We start from the raw sequence: 19,258 nt of genomic DNA, 5'->3' as shown, positions 1-19,258 counted from the left end.
GGACAAGAAATCACATCATATAAGAGTATACCCTTGATAAAAGTGCTTTGTCTTGTTATGTATGTCGATAAGGTTTCTTCGCGCTCGTTCGCTGAAGTGTGTGGCATGCATGGAATCGTTGCTTACGTGAGAACTTGTTTTCTAGGTGACGCCATCGTAGAATAGGAATAACAATTGACCAGTCCTTTGTGTTGTGTACCTTAAGTGCGCCATAGCTGTTCGCAAAGTCCTTATTCTTGCTACGTACGACGATAAAGTTTTCCCGTGGTAATGGTTATGAAGTCCTTTGTGACGTGTACCATAAGTGCGCCCCGTATTTATCGCAACGTATTTTATCTTGATATGTATGGCGATAAGGTTTCTTCGTCTTACTATGATTGGGCATCTCCATTCAGCTTTTTATCACATCACACGATTGGCAAAGTCCGATGTGTCATGTACCGTAAGTGCGCCACGTATTGATCGCAAAGTCCTTTCACTTGTTATGTATGGTGATAACCTTTATTCGTCTTGCCATGATTGGGCATCTCCATTCAACTTGCTATCACATCAGGTGCGACATGTCTTATCGCAAAGTGCGCCGTATGATTGGGCAACCCCATTCAAATTTCTGGCATGATGGTAAAGGTGATCTGCGTGAATGGACAAGAAATCACATCATATAAAAGGAGACCATTTATAAATTCCTACGTTCCAAGTACGGTAAGTGCGTCACACGTTTGCGCAAAGTACTTTATTATTCCAAAGGACTTTTATTATATCAAGACAAAGCACTTTTATCAAGGGTTTACTCTTGTATGATGTGATTTCTTGTCCATTCACGCGGAGCACCTTTACCATCACGATAGAAAGTGAACGAGATTGTTTGAATCATATGGCGCACTTTGCGAAAAGATGTGTCGCACTTAAGGTACATGACCCAAGGACTTGTCATGTAGAATAGAGCCTTGATAAAAGTGCTTTGTCTTGTTATGTATGTCGATAAGGTTTCTTCGCGCTCGTTCGCTGAAGTGTGTGGCATGCATGGAATCGTTGCTTACGTGAGAACTTGTTTTCTAGGTGACCCCATCGTATAACATGAATAACAATTGACCAGTGCTTTGTGTCATGTACCTTAAGTGCGCCACATCTGTTCGCGAAATCCTTATTCTTGCTATGTACGACGATAAAGTTACCCGTGGTGCTATGCATGATATGTAAGAGGTGCTATGCATGAATGGACGCGAAAACTTGTTCGCGAAATCCCTATGCTTGATATGTACGCGAAAATAACATCATACGAGAGGATGCCTTTGATGAAGTCCTTCGTGCCGCATATGTTGAGTGCGTCGGACATTTGCGCATAGTCCTTAGTCTATTGTGAGCACATATAAGGTCCTTCCATATCGGTCGTTTAAGTGTGCGGCATGCATTGATAAAGTTTTCCGTGCGGGAAACCAATGGAACAGTGTGCTGCGTTAATGGAAACAAATCCAATCGTATATTACGAGCCCTCTGATAAGTCATGTATGATGGTAAAAAACTTATATCTGTCAGGTGCTCTACGTGCATGAACAAAGTTTTCATCACCTGGCATAGGTTACGATGAGGTGCATCATGCATACATGATCACTTTTCTTTTATAAAGTCATTGCTTACATGACAACTTGTTTTTTAGGTGACGCTATCGTAGAACGTGAACACGCATGGAAAAATCCTTTATATCATGCACCTTAAGTGCGTCATGTCTTATCGCAAGGTGCGCGTATGGCCGGGGAATCCCATTCACTTCCTATCATGATGGTAAAGGTGCTCTTCGTGAATGGACACGAAATCACATCGTATAAGCGGACACATCTGATAAAGTCCCTCGTGCCAAGTACGATATGTGCGTCGCACGTTTTCGCAAAGCCCTTAGTACCATGTGTGCAGCCATAAGGTTCTCCCGTATCAGAAGTTGAAGCTTGCGGCATGCATTGATAAAGTTTTCCATGATAACGGTTATAAATTTGACCAGTCCTTCGTTCCCTTGTCACAAAGAGCGCCATGTGATTGAGCAACTCTATTCAACTTTTTAGCATGACGACACGATTCTTCGGGATTGACCATCCGAGTGCACAACGTGTATGGACATAACTTTCTCTACGCTCTGCATAAAGGTGTGAACATACCTTAAGTCCTTTGTGTCATAAGGTTGGGGTAGATGGTGCAGTTCTTTCCAAACCAATCTTTGTAGCGAAATGAAATAATGTATTCCATTACAATAGTTGTAGTCTTTATAAGTCAAACATGTGTGCATTTAATTATGTCCCAAGCTTGAGATAAGTTTTAAAGAACTTATGTATGTCGGTAAAAATTTCCCGACTTCGTATCTCAAGCGTGCAGCATGGGCGCACAAAAACCTTTTATTGGGCTGGATTTTATTTGATAGGTCGTACGTAGATCTCTGTCTTAATTGTGCATCTTGCTTGATCAAAGTTAATTATTTTCTAAAGCTGCCGGTCAGGTTCTTCTGGGCCAATCCGTCAAGGGCAAAACGTACATGGACGGCCATTGATTATAATTCCCGTCATAAAGGGATAAATGATTTTATGGCAAGTGGAATAAATTTATGATTCACACGCATATATAATATAATCACAATCTTACACCAAAATGGGTGAACGCTGCATTGTCTCATAATTGTTTTAGACATTGAGTTGATGTCTCATAATTGTCTTACACAGTCATCTAAACCACGATTCAAATCCACGACTGCATTGCATCCTAATGTGACCAAGCAAGCCACACTTACCACACCTGGGATCCTTTCTTTGCTTCTTGTTTGGTCCATCTTTTGTTGGGCATTTAGCTGAGTTGTGTCACTTTCGGCGGCAAGCTTTGCAGAACTTTGTTCTTGGTTACTAACTTCATATCCTGGTTTCGATCTTGCATTGGTTGGTCGGCCCCATTCTCTCTTGCGGCGTTCTACTATCATAGATGATCTTAATGTCACTGTTGAAACTCTGTTGGACGTCCATGTTTTCTTTGTCTAAAACATCCTGAATTCCTTTGCCGTCTTGCTCCTTCGCGATTTCTTTTAGGCCATCCCTTGTGACAGATAATCTTGACATTGCAAATGAGAATGCCTCCAGGTTACTGTCACCCATCTTCACAATATCAAGAGCTGTCGTGTACAGTGTCGTATGTCTGAATGTAGTAGAATCAAGGATAGGGGTGCGGGCCTTGTAAATTTTCAAATGCTCAGGAAGATCTTCACATGCATTTTTTGTCCACCTGGTCATGATGTGTGCTTCTGATATCTTCGTGAAGTTCAGGTGTGCCATTACCTGAGTAAGTTAGTACACAAGTTAAAAAAAATCAAGTGAGCAACTTTGCAACAAGCGGAGCATTTTCAACATAACGAGTTTTATAACATAATCGGAAGGCAGAACACATATTTTACTGTACAAATAGCATTACGGATTATACTTGGAGAATGTTTATTAGCCGCAGTGCATGAGAGCAGAGCAAACCCATATGCTCGTATATGCCACACTCGCATTGGAACATATTGCCAGGTTGACTCATTTTGGCGTTGTAAGAAGTCTTGGACCAACTTTCTCTACGCTCTGCATAAAGGTGTGACACCCGGTATGTATCGTTGATGACAATATTGTTCTCGACGTAGAACGAAGCAGATTTAAAGCATGCTTCTTGGAATAATTTGAACAATGCCGGTGTGTAAACCTTCCCGGCATGTCTCTCCATAGGCAACCCTATTTTCAGTACTGTGCTGCCCTGTTTTATGAAAATATTAATGTTTGTTATGTTTGTTATTATTCCATACCTAATACAATATCTCAATACGAAAATCGCGCTAGATATTTTTAGCTTACCAAACGGCTCTTCTTTTCAGAAAAATTCTCTTCGGAATCACGGTCAAACTGAAGTTTTTGATAATGCTTTACGAACATGTGCATTGATGATCCAGCAGGTACAAAATTCTTCAACATATGGTTTGCGCTCTCTGACCTCTGGGTACTTGTCATCCTTGCGCAAAATAAAACTGCAAAAAATATCAAAGGAGAGATCCATCGTATAATCGCCATCCTAAAAAAATTCTGAACCTCACAGCAACGTCCTGGTCCAAAGATGTACATTCAGACATTTTTTAATGATTCGATGAATTACTCTCGATTATCAAGCTACACACAATATGTTGTTCTATTATTTTGGGGATGAGGAAAAACGCAAAAACTCCAACTTTCAGAAAATGGTTAGTTGAGAATGAAAAAACTGTATATATATATTCCCCAAATGCACAATATACATGACTATGAATTTGTTTCGGCTGCTAGTGTATAAATGCAAAACATATCGCTTATTTACTACTCCCTCCGTTCCTAAATATAAGACCTTGTAGAGATTGCACTATGGACTACATACGGATGTATATAGACATATTTTGAAGTATAGATTCACTCATTTTGTTCCGTATGTAGTCTATAGTAAAATCTCTACAAGGTCTTATATTTAGAAACGGAGGGAGTAATACAGATTGTCAAGATCCACATGTAATATCGTAGTTAAAATAGTTATCGAATGCTGTGTGAAAAACATAGGTCAACATTACAAGTCAACAGGTCGGTTTGCCAATATGCTGGCATGAACATTAGAATAATTAATCCACACGACTATTATCCTTCATTATACATGTCTGCTCATGCAAGCAACAGTTTAATTGGAAGAGAAATTCCATGTGATGCTATTGAAGGTCTTACCTGAAAAATATGGCTTTGCCCATTTCATTCTCAACTCGTAGATCTGTGTCATCATTGGGTGATCTTGCAGGCTATACTTTTGAATTAAATTTTCCCAGGCTGCTTCGAACTCTTCGATAGTGAGCATGTATTCTAAAATCTTATGTAGTTCATCCCTGAAATCTCTGTTCATTGTATAGACTGGGCCAAGAACCTCCTTAGCCCGACGCAGCACATGCCATTTGCACCATCGGTGTTTCGTTCCAGGCAAGACATTAGCAATAGCCAACTCCATTGCACGACATTGGTCTGTTTAAAAATGTTACGATCAGTACTTAGAAATAATATGTACCAACTCCAGAAATTTGTGCATGTCACTCATGGATATATATACCTGTCAATATAGTCAATGGTGCTTTTCCTCCCATCAACGACACGAATTCCTTGAATACCCAATCGAAAGTTTCCTCCTTCTCATTCCTCATCATAACACCTCCTAAAATAATACTCTAAAAATGATGGTTTACACCCACAAACAACCCGAAAGGCATGTCGTACTGATTTGTACGATATGTTGTGTCGAATGTGATTGCATCACCAAACATTTTATATTGGTATCTGCTCTTTCCATTCGTCCACATAAGGGCCTGAATCTTGCTATCGCTGTCGACAAGAACACTGTCACTAAACATAGGGTCGTTCTTCTTTAGTTCTGAGAACAAATCAATTGTTTTCCTGATGTCATCGTCTGCAGTCTCTTGGTTCATCCTTGTGCACATGTACTTGAGTGACCTCTTGTTGAATGGTACGTTCTCCATCGATCCGAAAAAGCTTGCGATGACACAAAAAACCTTCGTCAAGCCTATGTTGTTACTCATCAAGTGCTTTACTATATCTTTGGTGTTTGTGTCAATGTTCCTGTGTGATGGCCAATGTAATTTCTCTCCACATGATGAAGACAAATGATGGTTGTGTTCCGATCTGAAGTCATGAATATACCATCCATTGTCGTTTGTGCGGTGTAATCTGATCAAGGCTTGGCAGTTGCAAGCCACTGAATTTGTGTTTTCTTTCTTTGGCCGTCCCTGAAATTTGAACATGAATCGGATATTAGAACCTGTGCAGATAACGGCAAAACGTCAACTTGGGAGTTATATGCATATTGTCTATACTGACCGCACACCCACAAACGATGTCTTGAACTGTTCTGCTCTTCTGTGCATTTGTCCTAGATTGACCATATCTGATGCCGAACCCAATCTCCCAAGAATACAGGTTGTAAAACTCAAAAGCCTCTGCTAGTGAGTCGAACTCTCGTCCGATCTCAGGAGCAACCACTTGACCAGACTTCTGGTCTACATAGCTGCGCATTGCTTTCTCAAGCGCGCATGCTCTTCCCATTTTTGGCTCTCTCTGATCAGGTATTTTCCCAAGCCGTATCCTGCCCATCAAATCCACAATTGATTTTAGGATCTCAATAACAAAGTAAATGCCCTGCTATTTTCTGGATATTCAAAATTAGCCATGTCGTCCTGCTATTTAGTTATCTGCTAGTACAGAGTGTATACCAGCTCAGAGCACAAACAACCAATGTCCATAAAAATGCCATGGAAAAAACCTCTCTGGGCGACATGATGTTGCAGCAAAGTAAAGCATGTATGTGCTCTTGTGTGTGTACTTCGTGCTCTTGTGTGTGTACTTCGTGCGACGTAAATACTTAGCATGTACGAAATCATGTAACACAGGGTACTAAAATTTCGTCTACGAATGTATATATAATAGAAGCTGCATCCGGAACCAATGTATAACTCTAAAATAGGGTGCTGCTTGAAACTGAAATAGCTTCAGGGATGCACCATCTTTTACCTTCTCTTCCATGTACATTGCTCCTGGCCAGACTTTTGCACGCAAATGAGGTTTGCTGTGGTTGCCTCCGTCCATTTAAACAATGTTGGAGTATTCTGAATGCATACCAGCGGCGAATCACATCTTTCATTTCCTGACCGATTTTTTCCTACCCAAGATGGCGTCGTAGAACACATCTCGAAATCTTGTATCTCGCCTTGGGTCTCCGTATCTGAGAAGAAGTGCGTCAGTTCCGTGTCCCCGTTGATTGTGCCATTTTGGGGATCCGGTTCGTCATCTAAACACGGGCTTGGATATGTTGTGGTCTGGTGTGGCTGGAGACGATTCTCTGCCCTCACCCAGCTCCCTCCTTTAGATCCGAACGCTTCTGAATCCACATCCCCAACCTGCTCTTCTTCATCTTCCTGTGGGTGACCGAGATTTGTATCTTCACACGGGCTGGAGAAGCTGTCCATGGGGATTCAGGGATGAATAAATGACCACACAGGCCGTTCACCAGATTCAGGGATTAATGAACTAAGGATACCTGAGCAGGATCTGGGTGAGGGACTCGGGCTGTGGATGCATCCCTGCAGGCGCCGCTTCCATCGTCGGCGGCTGCCAATCTCCGCCGCTCGTGGCGCTCTGAAAGCTCTCAGGCGAGAGGCACTCGGGAGATTTGAAATTTGAATGGGGCACGGGAGTTGTTTACTCTGTTTCTGGTTGGGGGGTTACCACGTGGTTCGCGTACGGATTATACGGCATGCGAGGCGTATTCCTCGGTGTATTTGCGCTGTAAATTTCCCGTGTGTGGGATCAATCATAAAAGCCACATGCTGCCCTCTTTTTCTAGATCTGTTTCTTCTCTAGTTTAGTGGTGCTTAGACGAAGCTCTGCTGAATAGCACCATCAACCCCACCACGCTGTCGTGCCGGAGAACTCATCTACCTCTCCGCCCCCTCTTGCTGGATTAAGAAGGCGGAGATCATCATCAAGCTGTACGTGTGCGGAACGCGGAGGTGTCGTCCGTTCTGCACTTGATCGGGACGGATCGTGAGACGGTTCGTGGGACGGATCGTGGGACGGTTCGTGGGACGGATCGTGAAGACGTACCACTACATCAACCGCGTTTATTAACGCTTCCGCTTAGCGATCTACAAGGGTATGTGGATCCGATCTCCCTCTCGTAGATGATCATCACCATGATAGGTCTTCGTGTGCATAGGCAATTTTTTGTTTCCCATGCGACGTTCCCCAACAGTGCCTCTCATGCACACCCCACCGTGGATATGTTGCGTAGAGATATAGTGCATCTACTTAATATAAAACTGTTGGGGAACGTCGCATGGGAAACAAAAAATTTCCTACGCGCACGAAGACCTATCATGGTGATGTCCATCTACGAGAGGGGATGAGTGATCTACGTACCCTTGTAGATCGCACAGCAGAAGCGTTAGAGAACGCGGTTGATGTAGTGGAACGTCCTCACGTCCCTCGATCCGCCCCGCGAACAATCCCGCGATCAGTCCCACGATCTAGTACCGAACGGACGGCACCTCCGCGTTCAGCACACGTACAGCTCGACGATGATCTCGGCCTTCTTGATCCAGCAAGAGAGACGGAGAGGTAGAAGAGTTCTCCGGCAGCGTGACGGCGCTCCGGAGGTTGGTGATGATCTCGTCTCAGCAGGGCTCCGCCCGAGCTCCGCAGAAACGCGATCTAGAGGAAAAACTATGGAGGTATGTGGTCGGGCAGCCGTGAGAAAGTCGTCTCAAATCAGCCCTAAAACCTCCGTATATATAGGTGGGAGGGAGGGGAGGAGGCAGCCTCAAAACCTAAAGGTTTGGCCGAAATTGGAGGTGGAGGAGTCCTACTCCAATCCTACTTGGAGTAGGATTCCACCTTCCCACTTGGAAACTCTTTCCACCTTGTGTTTTTTCCTTCTCAAACCTTATGGGCCTTAGTGGGAACTTATTCCAGCCCACTAGGGGCTGGTTTATCTCTTCCCATAGCCCATGAGACCCCTTGGGGCGTGACACCCCTCCCGATGGTCCCCGGCACCCCTCCCGGCACTCCCGGTACACTACCGATAAGCCCGAAACTTTTCCGGTAATGCACGAAAACCTTCCGGTAACCAAATGAGGTCATCCTATATATCAGTCTTCGTTTCCGGACCATTCCGGAAACCCTCGTGACGTCCGTGATCTCATCCGGGACTCCGAACAACATTCGGTAACCAACCATATAACTCAAATACGCATAAAACAACGTCGAACCTTAAGTGTGCAGACCCTGCGGGTTCGAGAACTATGTAGACATGACCCGAGAGACTCCTCGGTCAATATCCAATAGCGGGACCTGGATGCCCATATTGGATCCTACATATTCTACGAAGATCTTATCGTTTGAACCTCAGTGCCAAGGATTCATATAATCCCGTATGTCATTCCCTTTGTCCTTCGGTATGTTACTTGCCCGAGATTCGATCGTTAGTATCCGCATACCTATTTCAATCTCGTTTACCGGCAAGTCTCTTTACTCGTTCCGTAATACAAGATCCCGCAACTTACATTAAGTTACATTGCTTGCAAGGCTTGTGTGTGATGTTGTATTACCGAGTGGGCCCCGAGATACCTCTCCGTCACACGGAGTGACAAATCCCAGTCTCGATCCATACTAACTCAACGAACACCTTCGGAGATACCTGTAGAGCATCTTTATAGTCACCCAGTTACGTTGCGACGTTTGATACACACAAAGCATTCCTCCGGTGTCCGTGAGTTATATGATCTCATGGTCATAGGAACAAATACTTGACACGCAGAAAACAGTAGCAACAAAATGACACGATCAACATGCTACGTCTATTAGTTTGGGTCTAGTCCATCACATGATTCTCCTAATGATGTGATCCTGTTATCAAGTGACAACACTTGCCTATGGCCAGGAAACCTTGACCATCTTTGATCAACGAGCTAGTCAACTAGAGGCTTACTAGGGACAGTGTTTTGTCTATGTATCCACACAAGTATTGTGTTTCCAATCAATACAATTATAGCATGGATAATAAACGATTATCATGAACTAAGAAATATAATAATAACTAATTTATTATTGCCTCTAGGGCATATTTCCAACAGTCTCCCACTTGCACTAGAGTCAATAATCTAGTTCACATCACCATGTGATTCCAACAAATATAACACCCATATAGTTATGGGGTCTGATCACGTCTTGCTCGTGAGAGAGGTTTTAGTCAACGGTTCTGAAACTTTCAGATCCGTGTGTTCTTTACAAATCTTTATGTCATCTTATAGATGCTGCTACTATGTGCTATTCGGAAATACTCCAAACATCTACTCTACTATACGAATCCGTTTCACTACTCATAGTTATTCGGATTAGTGTCAAAGCTTGCATCAACGTAACCCTTTACGACAAACTCTTTAACCACCTCCATAATCGAGAAAAATTCCTTAGTCTATTTAGTTACTAAGGATAACTTTGACCGCTGATCAGTGATTCAATCCTGGATCACTCTGTGTACCTCTTTAACTGACTTGCCGCAAGGCACACATCAGGTGCGGTACTCAGCATGGCATACTTTAGAGTCTACGGCTAATGCATAGAAGACGACCTTCATCTATTCTCTTTATTCTGCCGGGGTCGGGTTTTGAGTCTTACTCAAATTCACACCTCACAACGCAACCAAGAACTCCTTCTTTGCTGATCTATTTTGAACTCCTTTCAAAAACTTGTCAAGGCATGCATCTTGTTGAAAACTTCCATTAAGCGCTTTTCGATCCATCTCCATAGATCTTTGATGCTCAACGTTCAAGTAGCGTAATCCAGGTACTCCTTTGAAAACTTCTTTCAAAACAACCTTGTATGCTTTACAGAAATTCTACATTACTTCTGATCCACAATATGTCAACCACATATACCTATCAGAAATTCTATAGTGCTCCCACTCACTTCTTTGGAAATACAAGTTTCTCATAAACCTTGTACAAACCCAAAATCCTTGATCATCTTATCAAAGTGTATATTCCAACTCCGAGATGCTTGCACCAGTCCATTGAAGGATCACTGGAGCTTGCATACTTGCTAGTATCTTTAGGATCGACAAAACCTTCTGGTTGTATCACATACAATGTTTGCTCAAGGAAACCATCGAGGAAACAATGTTTTGACATCCTACGTGCAATATTTCATAAATAATGCATCAACAACTAACATAATTCTAACAGACCTTTAGCATCGCTACGAGTGAGAAAGTCTCATCATAGTCAACTGTTTGATCTTGTCGAAAACATCTTTGCGACAAGTCGAGCTTTTCTCAATAGTGACTTATCACCATCATCGTCTGTTTTCCTTTAAAGATCCATCTTTACTCAATAGTCCTATGACCATCAAGTAATTCTTCCAAAGTCTACACTTTGTTTTCACACATGGATCCTCTCTCGGATTTCATGGCTTCCAGCCATTTGTCGGAATCTGGGCCCACCATCGCTTTCTCCATAACTCGTAGGTTCACTGTTGCTCAACAACATGACCTCCAAGACAGGGTTACCGTACTACTCTGCAGCAGTACGCGACCTTGTCGACCTACGAGGTTTTGTAGTAACTTGATTCGAAGCTCAATGATCACCATCATCAGCTTCCACTTCAATTGGTGTAGGCGCCACAGGAACAACTTCCTGCGCCCTGCTACACACTGGTTGAAGTGATGGTTCAGTAACCTCATCAAGTTCTACTACCCTCCCACTCAATTCTTTCGAGAGAAACCTTTCCTCGAGAAAGGATCCATTTCTAGACACAAATACTTTGCTTTCGGATCTGAGATAGGAGATGTACCCAACTGTTTTGGATACCCTATGAAGAAGCATTTATCCGCTTTGGGTTCGAGCTTATCAGACTGAAACTTTTTCACATAAGTGTCGAAGCCCCAAACTTTCAAGAAACGACAGTTTAGATTTCTCTAAACCTCAGTCTATACCGTGTCATCTCAACGGAAATACGCGGTGCCCTATTTAAAGTGAGTGCGGTTGTATCTAATGCATAACCCATAAACGATAGTGGTAATTCGATAAGAGACATCATAGTATGCACCATACCAAATAGTGTGTGGCTATGACGTTCAGACACATCATCATACTATGATGTTCTAGGTGGCATGAGCTGCGAAACTATTTCCACATTGTCTTAACTGCGTACCAAAACTCGTAACTCAGATATTCATTTCTATGATCATATCGCAGACAGTTTATCCTCTCGTTACGACGAACTTCACTCCGAAACAGAATTGAACTTTTCAATATTTCAGACTTGTGATTCATTAAGTAAATACTCTTGTATCTACTCAAATCGTCATTGAAGTAAGAACATAATGATATCCACTGCGTGCCTCAGCACCCATTGGACTGCATACATCAAAATGTATCTCTTCCAACAAGTTACTATATTGTTTCATCTCAATGAAAACAAGGCCTTGCTCATGTGGTATGATTTGCATGTCACTAGTGATTCGAAATCAGGTGAGTACAAAGATCCATTAGCATGGAGCCTCTTCATGCAATTTATACTGACATGACTCAAGCGGCAGTGCCACAAGTAAGTGGTACCATCATCATTAACTCGTATCTTTTGGCACCAATATCATGAACATGTGTAACACTACGATCGAGATTCAATAAACCATTGAAGGTGAATATTCAAGAAAATAGAGTAACTATTATTCTCTATAAATGAATAATCGTATTGCAATAAACACGATCCAATCATGTTCATGCTTAACGCAAGCACCAAATAACAATTATTTAGGTTTAACACCAATCCCGATGGTAGAGGGAGCGTGCGACGTTTGATCATATCAACCTTGAAAACACTTCCAACACGTATCGTCACCTCGCCTTTAGCTAGTCTCTGTTTATGCCGTAGCTTTCATTTCGTGTTACTAATCACTTAGCAACCGAACCGATATCCAATACCCTCATGCTACTAGGAGTACTAGTAAAGTACACATCAACATTATGTACATCAAATATATTTCTCTCGACTTTTGCCAGCCTTCTTGTCTACCAAGTATCTAGAGTTGCTCCGCCTCAGTGACTGTTCCCCTCGTTACAGAAGCACTTAGTCTCGGGTTTGGGTTTAGTCTTGGGTCTCTTCAGTAGCGCAGCAACTGTTTTGCCGTTTCACAAAGTATCCCTTCTAGCCCTCGCCTTTCTTGAAACTTAGTGGTTTTACTAACCATCAACTATTGATGCTCCTTTTTGATTTCTACTTTCGAAGTGTCAGAACATCACGAATCTCTCAAGGATCATTGTATTTATCCTTGATATGTTATAGTTCATCACGAAGCTCTCACAGCTTGGTGGCAGTGACTTTGGAGAACCATCACTTTCTCATCTGGAAGATTAACTCCCACTTGATTCAAGTGATTGTTGTACTCAGACAATCTGAGCACACGCTCAACGATTGAGCTTTTCTCCTTTACTTTGTGGACAAAGAATCTTGTTGGAGGTCTCATACCTCTTAACAAGGGCACAAGCATGAAATCACAATTTCATCTCTTTGGAACATCACTTATGTTCCGTGACGTTTTTACAACGTTTTCGGCGCCTTGCTTCTAAGCCATTAAGTATTTTGTACTGAACTATCGTGTAGTCATCAGAAACGTGTATGTCGGATGTTCACAGCATCCACAGACGACGCTCGAGGTGCAGCACACCGAGTGGTGCATTAAGGACATAAGCCTTCTGTGCAGCAACGAGGACAATCCTCGGTTTTACAGACTCAGTCTGCAAAGGTTGCTACTATCAATTTTCAACTAAATTTTCTCTAGGAACATATAAAAACAGTAGAGCTATAGCGCAAGCTACATCGTAATTCGCAAAGACCATTAGACTATGTTCATGACAATTAGTTCAATTAATCATATTACTTAAGAACTCCCACTCAAAAAGTACATCTCTCTAGTCATTTGAGTGGTACATGATCCAAATTCGCTATCTCAAGTCCGATCATCACGTGAGTCGAGAATAGTTTCAGTGGTAAGCATCCCTATGCTAATCATATCAACTATACGATTCATGCTCGACCTTTCGGTCTCATGTGTTCCGAGGCCATGTCTGCACATGCTAGGCTCGTCAAGCTTAACCCGAGTGTTCCGCGTGTGCAACTGTTTTGCACCCGTTGTATGTGAACGTTGAGTCTATCACACCCGATCATCACGTGGTGTCTCGAAACGAAGAACTGTCGCAACGGTGCACAGTCGGGGAGAACACAATTTCGTCTTGAAATTTTAGTGAGAGATCACCTCATAATGCTACCGTCGTTCAAAGAAAAATAAGGTGCATAAAAGGATTAACATCACATGCAATTCATAAGTGACATGATATGGCCATCATCACGTGCTTCTTGATCTCCATCACCAAAGCACCGGCACGATCTTCTTGTCACCGGCGCCACACCATGATCATCCATCAACGTGTTGCCATCGGGGTTGTCGTGCTACTTATGCTATTACTACTAAAGCTACATCCTAGCAAAATAGTAAACGCATCTGCAAACACATATGTTAGTATAAAGACAACCCTATGGCTCCTGCCGGCTGCCGTACCATCGACGTGCAAGTCGATATTTCTATTACAACATGATCATCTCATACATCCAATATATCACATCACATCATTGGCCATATCACATCACAATCATACCCTGCAAAAACAAGTTAGACGTCCTCTAATTTTGTTGTTGCATGTTTTACGTGGTGACCAAGGGTATCTAGTAGGATCGCATCTTACTTACGCAAACACCACAACGGAGATATATGAATTGCTATTTAACCTCATCCAAGGACCTCCTCGGTCAAATCCGATTCAACTAAAGTTGGAGAAACCGTCACTTGCCAGTCATCTTTGAGCAAAGGGGGTTACTCGTAACGATGAAACCAGTCTCTCGTAAGCGTACGAGTAATGTCGGTCCAAGCCGCTTCAATCCAACAATACCGCGGAATCAAGAAAAGACTAAGGAGGGCAGCAAAACGCACATCACCGCCCACAAAACCTTTTGTGTTCTACTCGAGAAGACATCTACGCATGAACCTAGCTCATGATGCCACTGTTGGGGAACGTCGCATGGGAAACAAAAATTTTCCTACGCGCACGAAGACCTATCATGGTGATGTCCATCTACGAGAGGGGATGAGTGATCTACGTACCCTTGTAGATCGCACAGCAGAAGCGTTAGAGAACGCGGTTGATGTAGTGGAACGTCCTCACGTCCCTCGATCCGCCCCGCGAACAATCCCGCGATCAGTCCCACGATCTAGTACCGAACGGACGGCACCTCCGCGTTCAGCACACGTACAGCTCGACGATGATCTCGGCCTTCTTGATCCAGCAAGAGAGACGGAGAGGTAGAAGAGTTCTCCGGCAGCGTGACGGCGCTCCGGAGGTTGGTGATGATCTCGTCTCAGCAGGGCTCCGCCCGAGCTCCGCAGAAACGCGATCTAGAGGAAAAACTATGGAGGTATGTGGTCGGGCAGCCGTGAGAAAGTCGTCTCAAATCAGCCCTAAAACCTCCGTATATATAGGTGGGAGGGAGGGGAGGAGGCAGCCTCAAAACCTAAAGGTTTGGCCGAAATTGGAGGTGGAGGAGTCCTACTCCAATCCTACTTGGAGTAGGATTCCACCTTCCCACTTGGAAACTCTTTCCACCTTGTGTTTTTTCCTTCTCAAACCTTATGGGCCTTAGTGGGAACTTATTCCAGCCCACTAGGGGCTGGTTTATCTCTTCCCATAGCCCATGAGACCCCTTGGGGCGTGACACCCCTCCCGATGGTCCCCGGCACCCCTCCCGGCACTCCCGGTACACTACCGATAAGCCCGAAACTTTTCCGGTAATGCACGAAAACCTTCCGGTAACCAAATGAGGTCATCCTATATATCAGTCTTCGTTTCCGGACCATTCCGGAAACCCTCGTGACGTCCGTGATCTCATCCGGGACTCCGAACAACATTCGGTAACCAACCATATAACTCAAATACGCATAAAACAACGTCGAACCTTAAGTGTGCAGACCCTGCGGGTTCGAGAACTATGTAGACATGACCCGAGAGACTCCTCGGTCAATATCCAATAGCGGGACCTGGATGCCCATATTGGATCCTACATATTCTACGAAGATCTTATCGTTTGAACCTCAGTGCCAAGGATTCATATAATCCCGTATGTCATTCCCTTTGTCCTTCGGTATGTTACTTGCCCGAGATTCGATCGTTAGTATCCGCATACCTATTTCAATCTCGTTTACCGGCAAGTCTCTTTACTCGTTCCGTAATACAAGATCCCGCAACTTACATTAAGTTACATTGCTTGCAAGGCTTGTGTGTGATGTTGTATTACCGAGTGGGCCCCGAGATACCTCTCCGTCACACGGAGTGACAAATCCCAGTCTCGATCCATACTAACTCAACGAACACCTTCGGAGATACCTGTAGAGCATCTTTATAGTCACCCAGTTACGTTGCGACGTTTGATACACACAAAGCATTCCTCCGGTGTCCGTGAGTTATATGATCTCATGGTCATAGGAACAAATACTTGACACGCAGAAAACAGTAGCAACAAAATGACACGATCAACATGCTACGTCTATTAGTTTGGGTCTAGTCCATCACATGATTCTCCTAATGATGTGATCCTGTTATCAAGTGACAACACTTGCCTATGGCCAGGAAACCTTGACCATCTTTGATCAACGAGCTAGTCAACTAGAGGCTTACTAGGGACAGTGTTTTGTCTATGTATCCACACAAGTATTGTGTTTCCAATCAATACAATTATAGCATGGATAATAAACGATTATCATGAACTAAGAAATATAATAATAACTAATTTATTATTGCCTCTAGGGCATATTTCCAACAAAAACCGTGATCTATATTTGCGTCAGCGCCGTGCATCTGATTCGTACACATCCGTGCATCTCCATAAACATGCATTTTCCTAATATAAAACAGTGATTCAACTTCATCTCCATGTCCATGCTTACAGGTACACATACGTCCACTAACGCGTAACGTATCTGTGCTTCTACTATCGTAACGTAACCACTGACGCGTTCACTGATCTGAAAGCAAGTAGAACCATCCTCCTCACCCAATGATGATGTGCCTCTGCTCCATTGATATCATGCCTTGTCCAACTGTCAAGCCCGTGCCTCGATACTTATAGTTACATAAAGTACTTCGAAAAGAGAAGTGCGGAATCACGAAACCCTAAACCTCCCACTAGTTGGAGAAAGCCTACTAGTAGTGTTGTTTTACCTCTACTAGTAGCGTTGGTGGCAGCGCTACTGCTAACGTGCTACAGCTAAGTATATAGCAGTAGCGCTTTTCCACGCAGCCCTACTGATAAGTACAGTTAGTAGTAGCACTTTGCCAGCCAGCGCTACTACTAACTATCTGTAGTGCTGCTGATAACCAGCGCTACTGCTAAGGTTTCCTGATTTCACTTTTTATTCCTCATCTACGTATTTGTGCATGCTCTATACAATAGTTTCATCATATCATAATAAAATACATTATTCTCATCATATCATACACATACAATAGTCGTCATACCATCATCATAATCATCATCATTATCCAACACAAATATAATCACATGTTGAAAGTAGCGATACACAAGTTATGACACACCCACAAGTTTCATCATCCCTATCTAAACCATGATGTATAAGAGAAGAGCGATCAGCATGAGCAAGAGCGCGACTATGTAGTACTTCTTGAGGCACCGGTTTCCTCCCTCTCTTGCTGTAACATCCACCTCAAGTAACTATTTTCCGCTTCGGCTCTGCTCTCGAACCCTCTGTGGCTAGCCCCCGGGTACCCGTCCACCTCGGCCTGAGCGTCTAGCCAGTGGTCGTACACTCCTGGAACCTCCCAATGAATATGACGTAGCAGTCCTTCGCCATCTCTGATCTATGTACCTGCATCATAAGTTGATGAATTGAACGATAATATGCAACATAATGTACTTGAGAAACACAAAGAGGCATAGTTAGCAAAATACAAGCAACCTAAATAACAAAGTTCCTCATACACAAGCTAATTAACTAGAGAAATGTATACGCTAGTTCATAGAAAGACGGTAGTACTAATCATAAACACACATTTTCATCGTCAATCACTCCTCCATGTCGACACCCCAATCTTCATAGTCAGGGATGAATGACCCGAGCTTGTTGAAAGGATTTACGTCCACACGCTGAACGCATAGCAGTTCTCGGACATTCTCCCGCCTCCTTGGCCCATGGAAGAACATCCCTGTTTGTTCGACGACCTCCTTCATGATCACTTGGACAAGTTCACACTACACCTGGGCATTCGCCAGGCCGGGCTTGGTCCGGTCCGGGCTTTGGAAAGCCCGACAGCAAAATCTCAAGACCGAGCTTGGCCCGGCCCGGCCCGAAACAAGTGAACAGTGTGCTTTTTGATTAAAATAATGATTTTCGAGATATTATAAATATTATACCTATATTTTCAATAAAATAATGATGCATGCCCTATTCGGGCTCATTTACGGGCTTTCGGGCCGGGCTTCGGGCGGAAAAGTTGAGCCCGAGCCCGGCTCGGATGTCGGGCTTTCGGGCCGGGCCAGCCGGGTCGGGCTGTCCACACCCAGGACTAGTTCACACTGTAAGTGATAAAACTCATCTTAGATTCGATGATCCGGTATCCTTCCTATGCTTGTGGTCCAGCTGACAATCTCGGCATCACCAGAAGAACCTGACATGTGAAGGCATTGTATATCCCTTCTGTACTCGATCATGTGATGCATGAGGTAGAATCCATCAGCCTTACTACCGTTCGGTTGCTGGATGCAGGAGAAGTCGGTCTTAGGGCTGAAAGCCGACGCTTGAATCTTGTACTTTTTCACCTAGATATATCCACTAGTAAGGTTGAAGGTTGAAATTGCACTATCGAGAACACTCTTTATGTGCGTATAATCCTTTTTCTTGATGTTCTTCGATGAGTCCAAGTACAGAGCATGGAAGTATTGTGGATACACATAGATGAGGACGCCCCCTCCCGTTGTGCAAAATAGGTACACCTCAAATTAGCCTTAATGCTTGCAAAGGAATGATCAAAACTTACGAAAGGATATCCACGGATGACTTACGTGGGATGATAAGGCAGGAGAATCGTTTCCTTGTCCTTATTAGCGATCATGAAATCGCAGGTGTACTTGCTCGCATAGTCACGATGCTCTTTGTAGACTACCAAGAAGCTCTCATGCATATAGTACGGGCCCGCATTGTATATATATTCTATGTTCTCACACCTGATGATGTAGTTGAGATAGAGCGCATACAGGCGGATGAACTGAAAATCCAGCTTGGTCATGTGGAACATGTCGTAGATGTAGTCAAATTGCAAGATGAACTTATCCGCGGGCCATCTGTCGATGTATGACATCGCACCCGGAACCTGATCCGCGTAAAGCGTGTATCCTGGTTTTTCCGTGCTGAGAAGTCTTCTCTCTATGGCCAGCACATCATCATGAAGTCACCTTAGATCATTGTTCAGTATGTTCTCAAGCACTTTATGAGGTAGGATCGGGTTGCCGGCGACGTGGAAATGATCCGCACCTACGACGGGTATTCTATCTACCTCCTGGGG

At 43.5% G+C, this 19,258-nt stretch overlaps 1 protein-coding gene across 4 annotated transcripts; it reads right to left on the bottom strand.

The window, feature by feature from the left end:
• Nucleotides 1–2,583: 2,583 nt before the first annotated feature.
• Nucleotides 2,584–7,278, bottom strand: LOC123439494 (protein FAR1-RELATED SEQUENCE 5-like). 4 transcript variants are annotated; one of them, XM_045116208.1, is made up of 7 exons: nt 7,114–7,278; nt 6,588–7,034; nt 5,898–6,162; nt 5,116–5,806; nt 4,743–5,030; nt 3,451–4,027; nt 2,584–3,308 (listed from the first exon to the last, which is right to left on the bottom strand). In XM_045116208.1, the coding sequence occupies exons 1-4, from the start codon at nt 7,173–7,175 to the stop codon at nt 5,231–5,233; spliced, it is 1,350 nt and encodes a 449-aa protein (XP_044972143.1). In that variant the 5' UTR covers nt 7,176–7,278; the 3' UTR covers nt 2,584–3,308; nt 3,451–4,027; nt 4,743–5,030; nt 5,116–5,230. The 4 variants fall into 4 exon arrangements, with proteins under 4 accessions (XP_044972143.1, XP_044972144.1, XP_044972142.1 ...); XM_045116209.1 differs by having other exon boundaries at nt 3,934–4,027; XM_045116207.1 differs by lacking the exon at nt 3,451–4,027.
• Between the last annotated feature and the right edge of the window lie 11,980 nt (nt 7,279–19,258).

The sequence above is a fragment of the Hordeum vulgare genome, chromosome 3H (assembly GCF_904849725.1).
Source record: "Hordeum vulgare subsp. vulgare chromosome 3H, MorexV3_pseudomolecules_assembly, whole genome shotgun sequence".
NCBI classification, from domain to species: domain Eukaryota; kingdom Viridiplantae; phylum Streptophyta; class Magnoliopsida; order Poales; family Poaceae; genus Hordeum; species Hordeum vulgare.
The sequence above is the reverse complement of the archived record's forward strand: the minus strand, read 5'-3'. Positions and strand labels throughout refer to the sequence as shown.

Excerpts from the sequence above, each read along its gene's own strand:
- LOC123439494 (XM_045116208.1), bottom strand. The coding sequence starts at position 7,175 with ATGGAAGCGGCGCCTGCAGGGATGCATCCACAGCCCGAGTCCCTCACC. Across the intron at positions 7,035-7,113 it reads CTCACCCAGATCCTGCTCAG|CTTCTCCAGCCCGTGTGAAG; the intron begins GTATCCTTAGTT and ends CCCCATGGACAG. Across the intron at positions 5,807-5,897 it reads ACATCGTTTGTGGGTGTGCG|GGACGGCCAAAGAAAGAAAA; the intron begins GTCAGTATAGAC and ends TTCAAATTTCAG.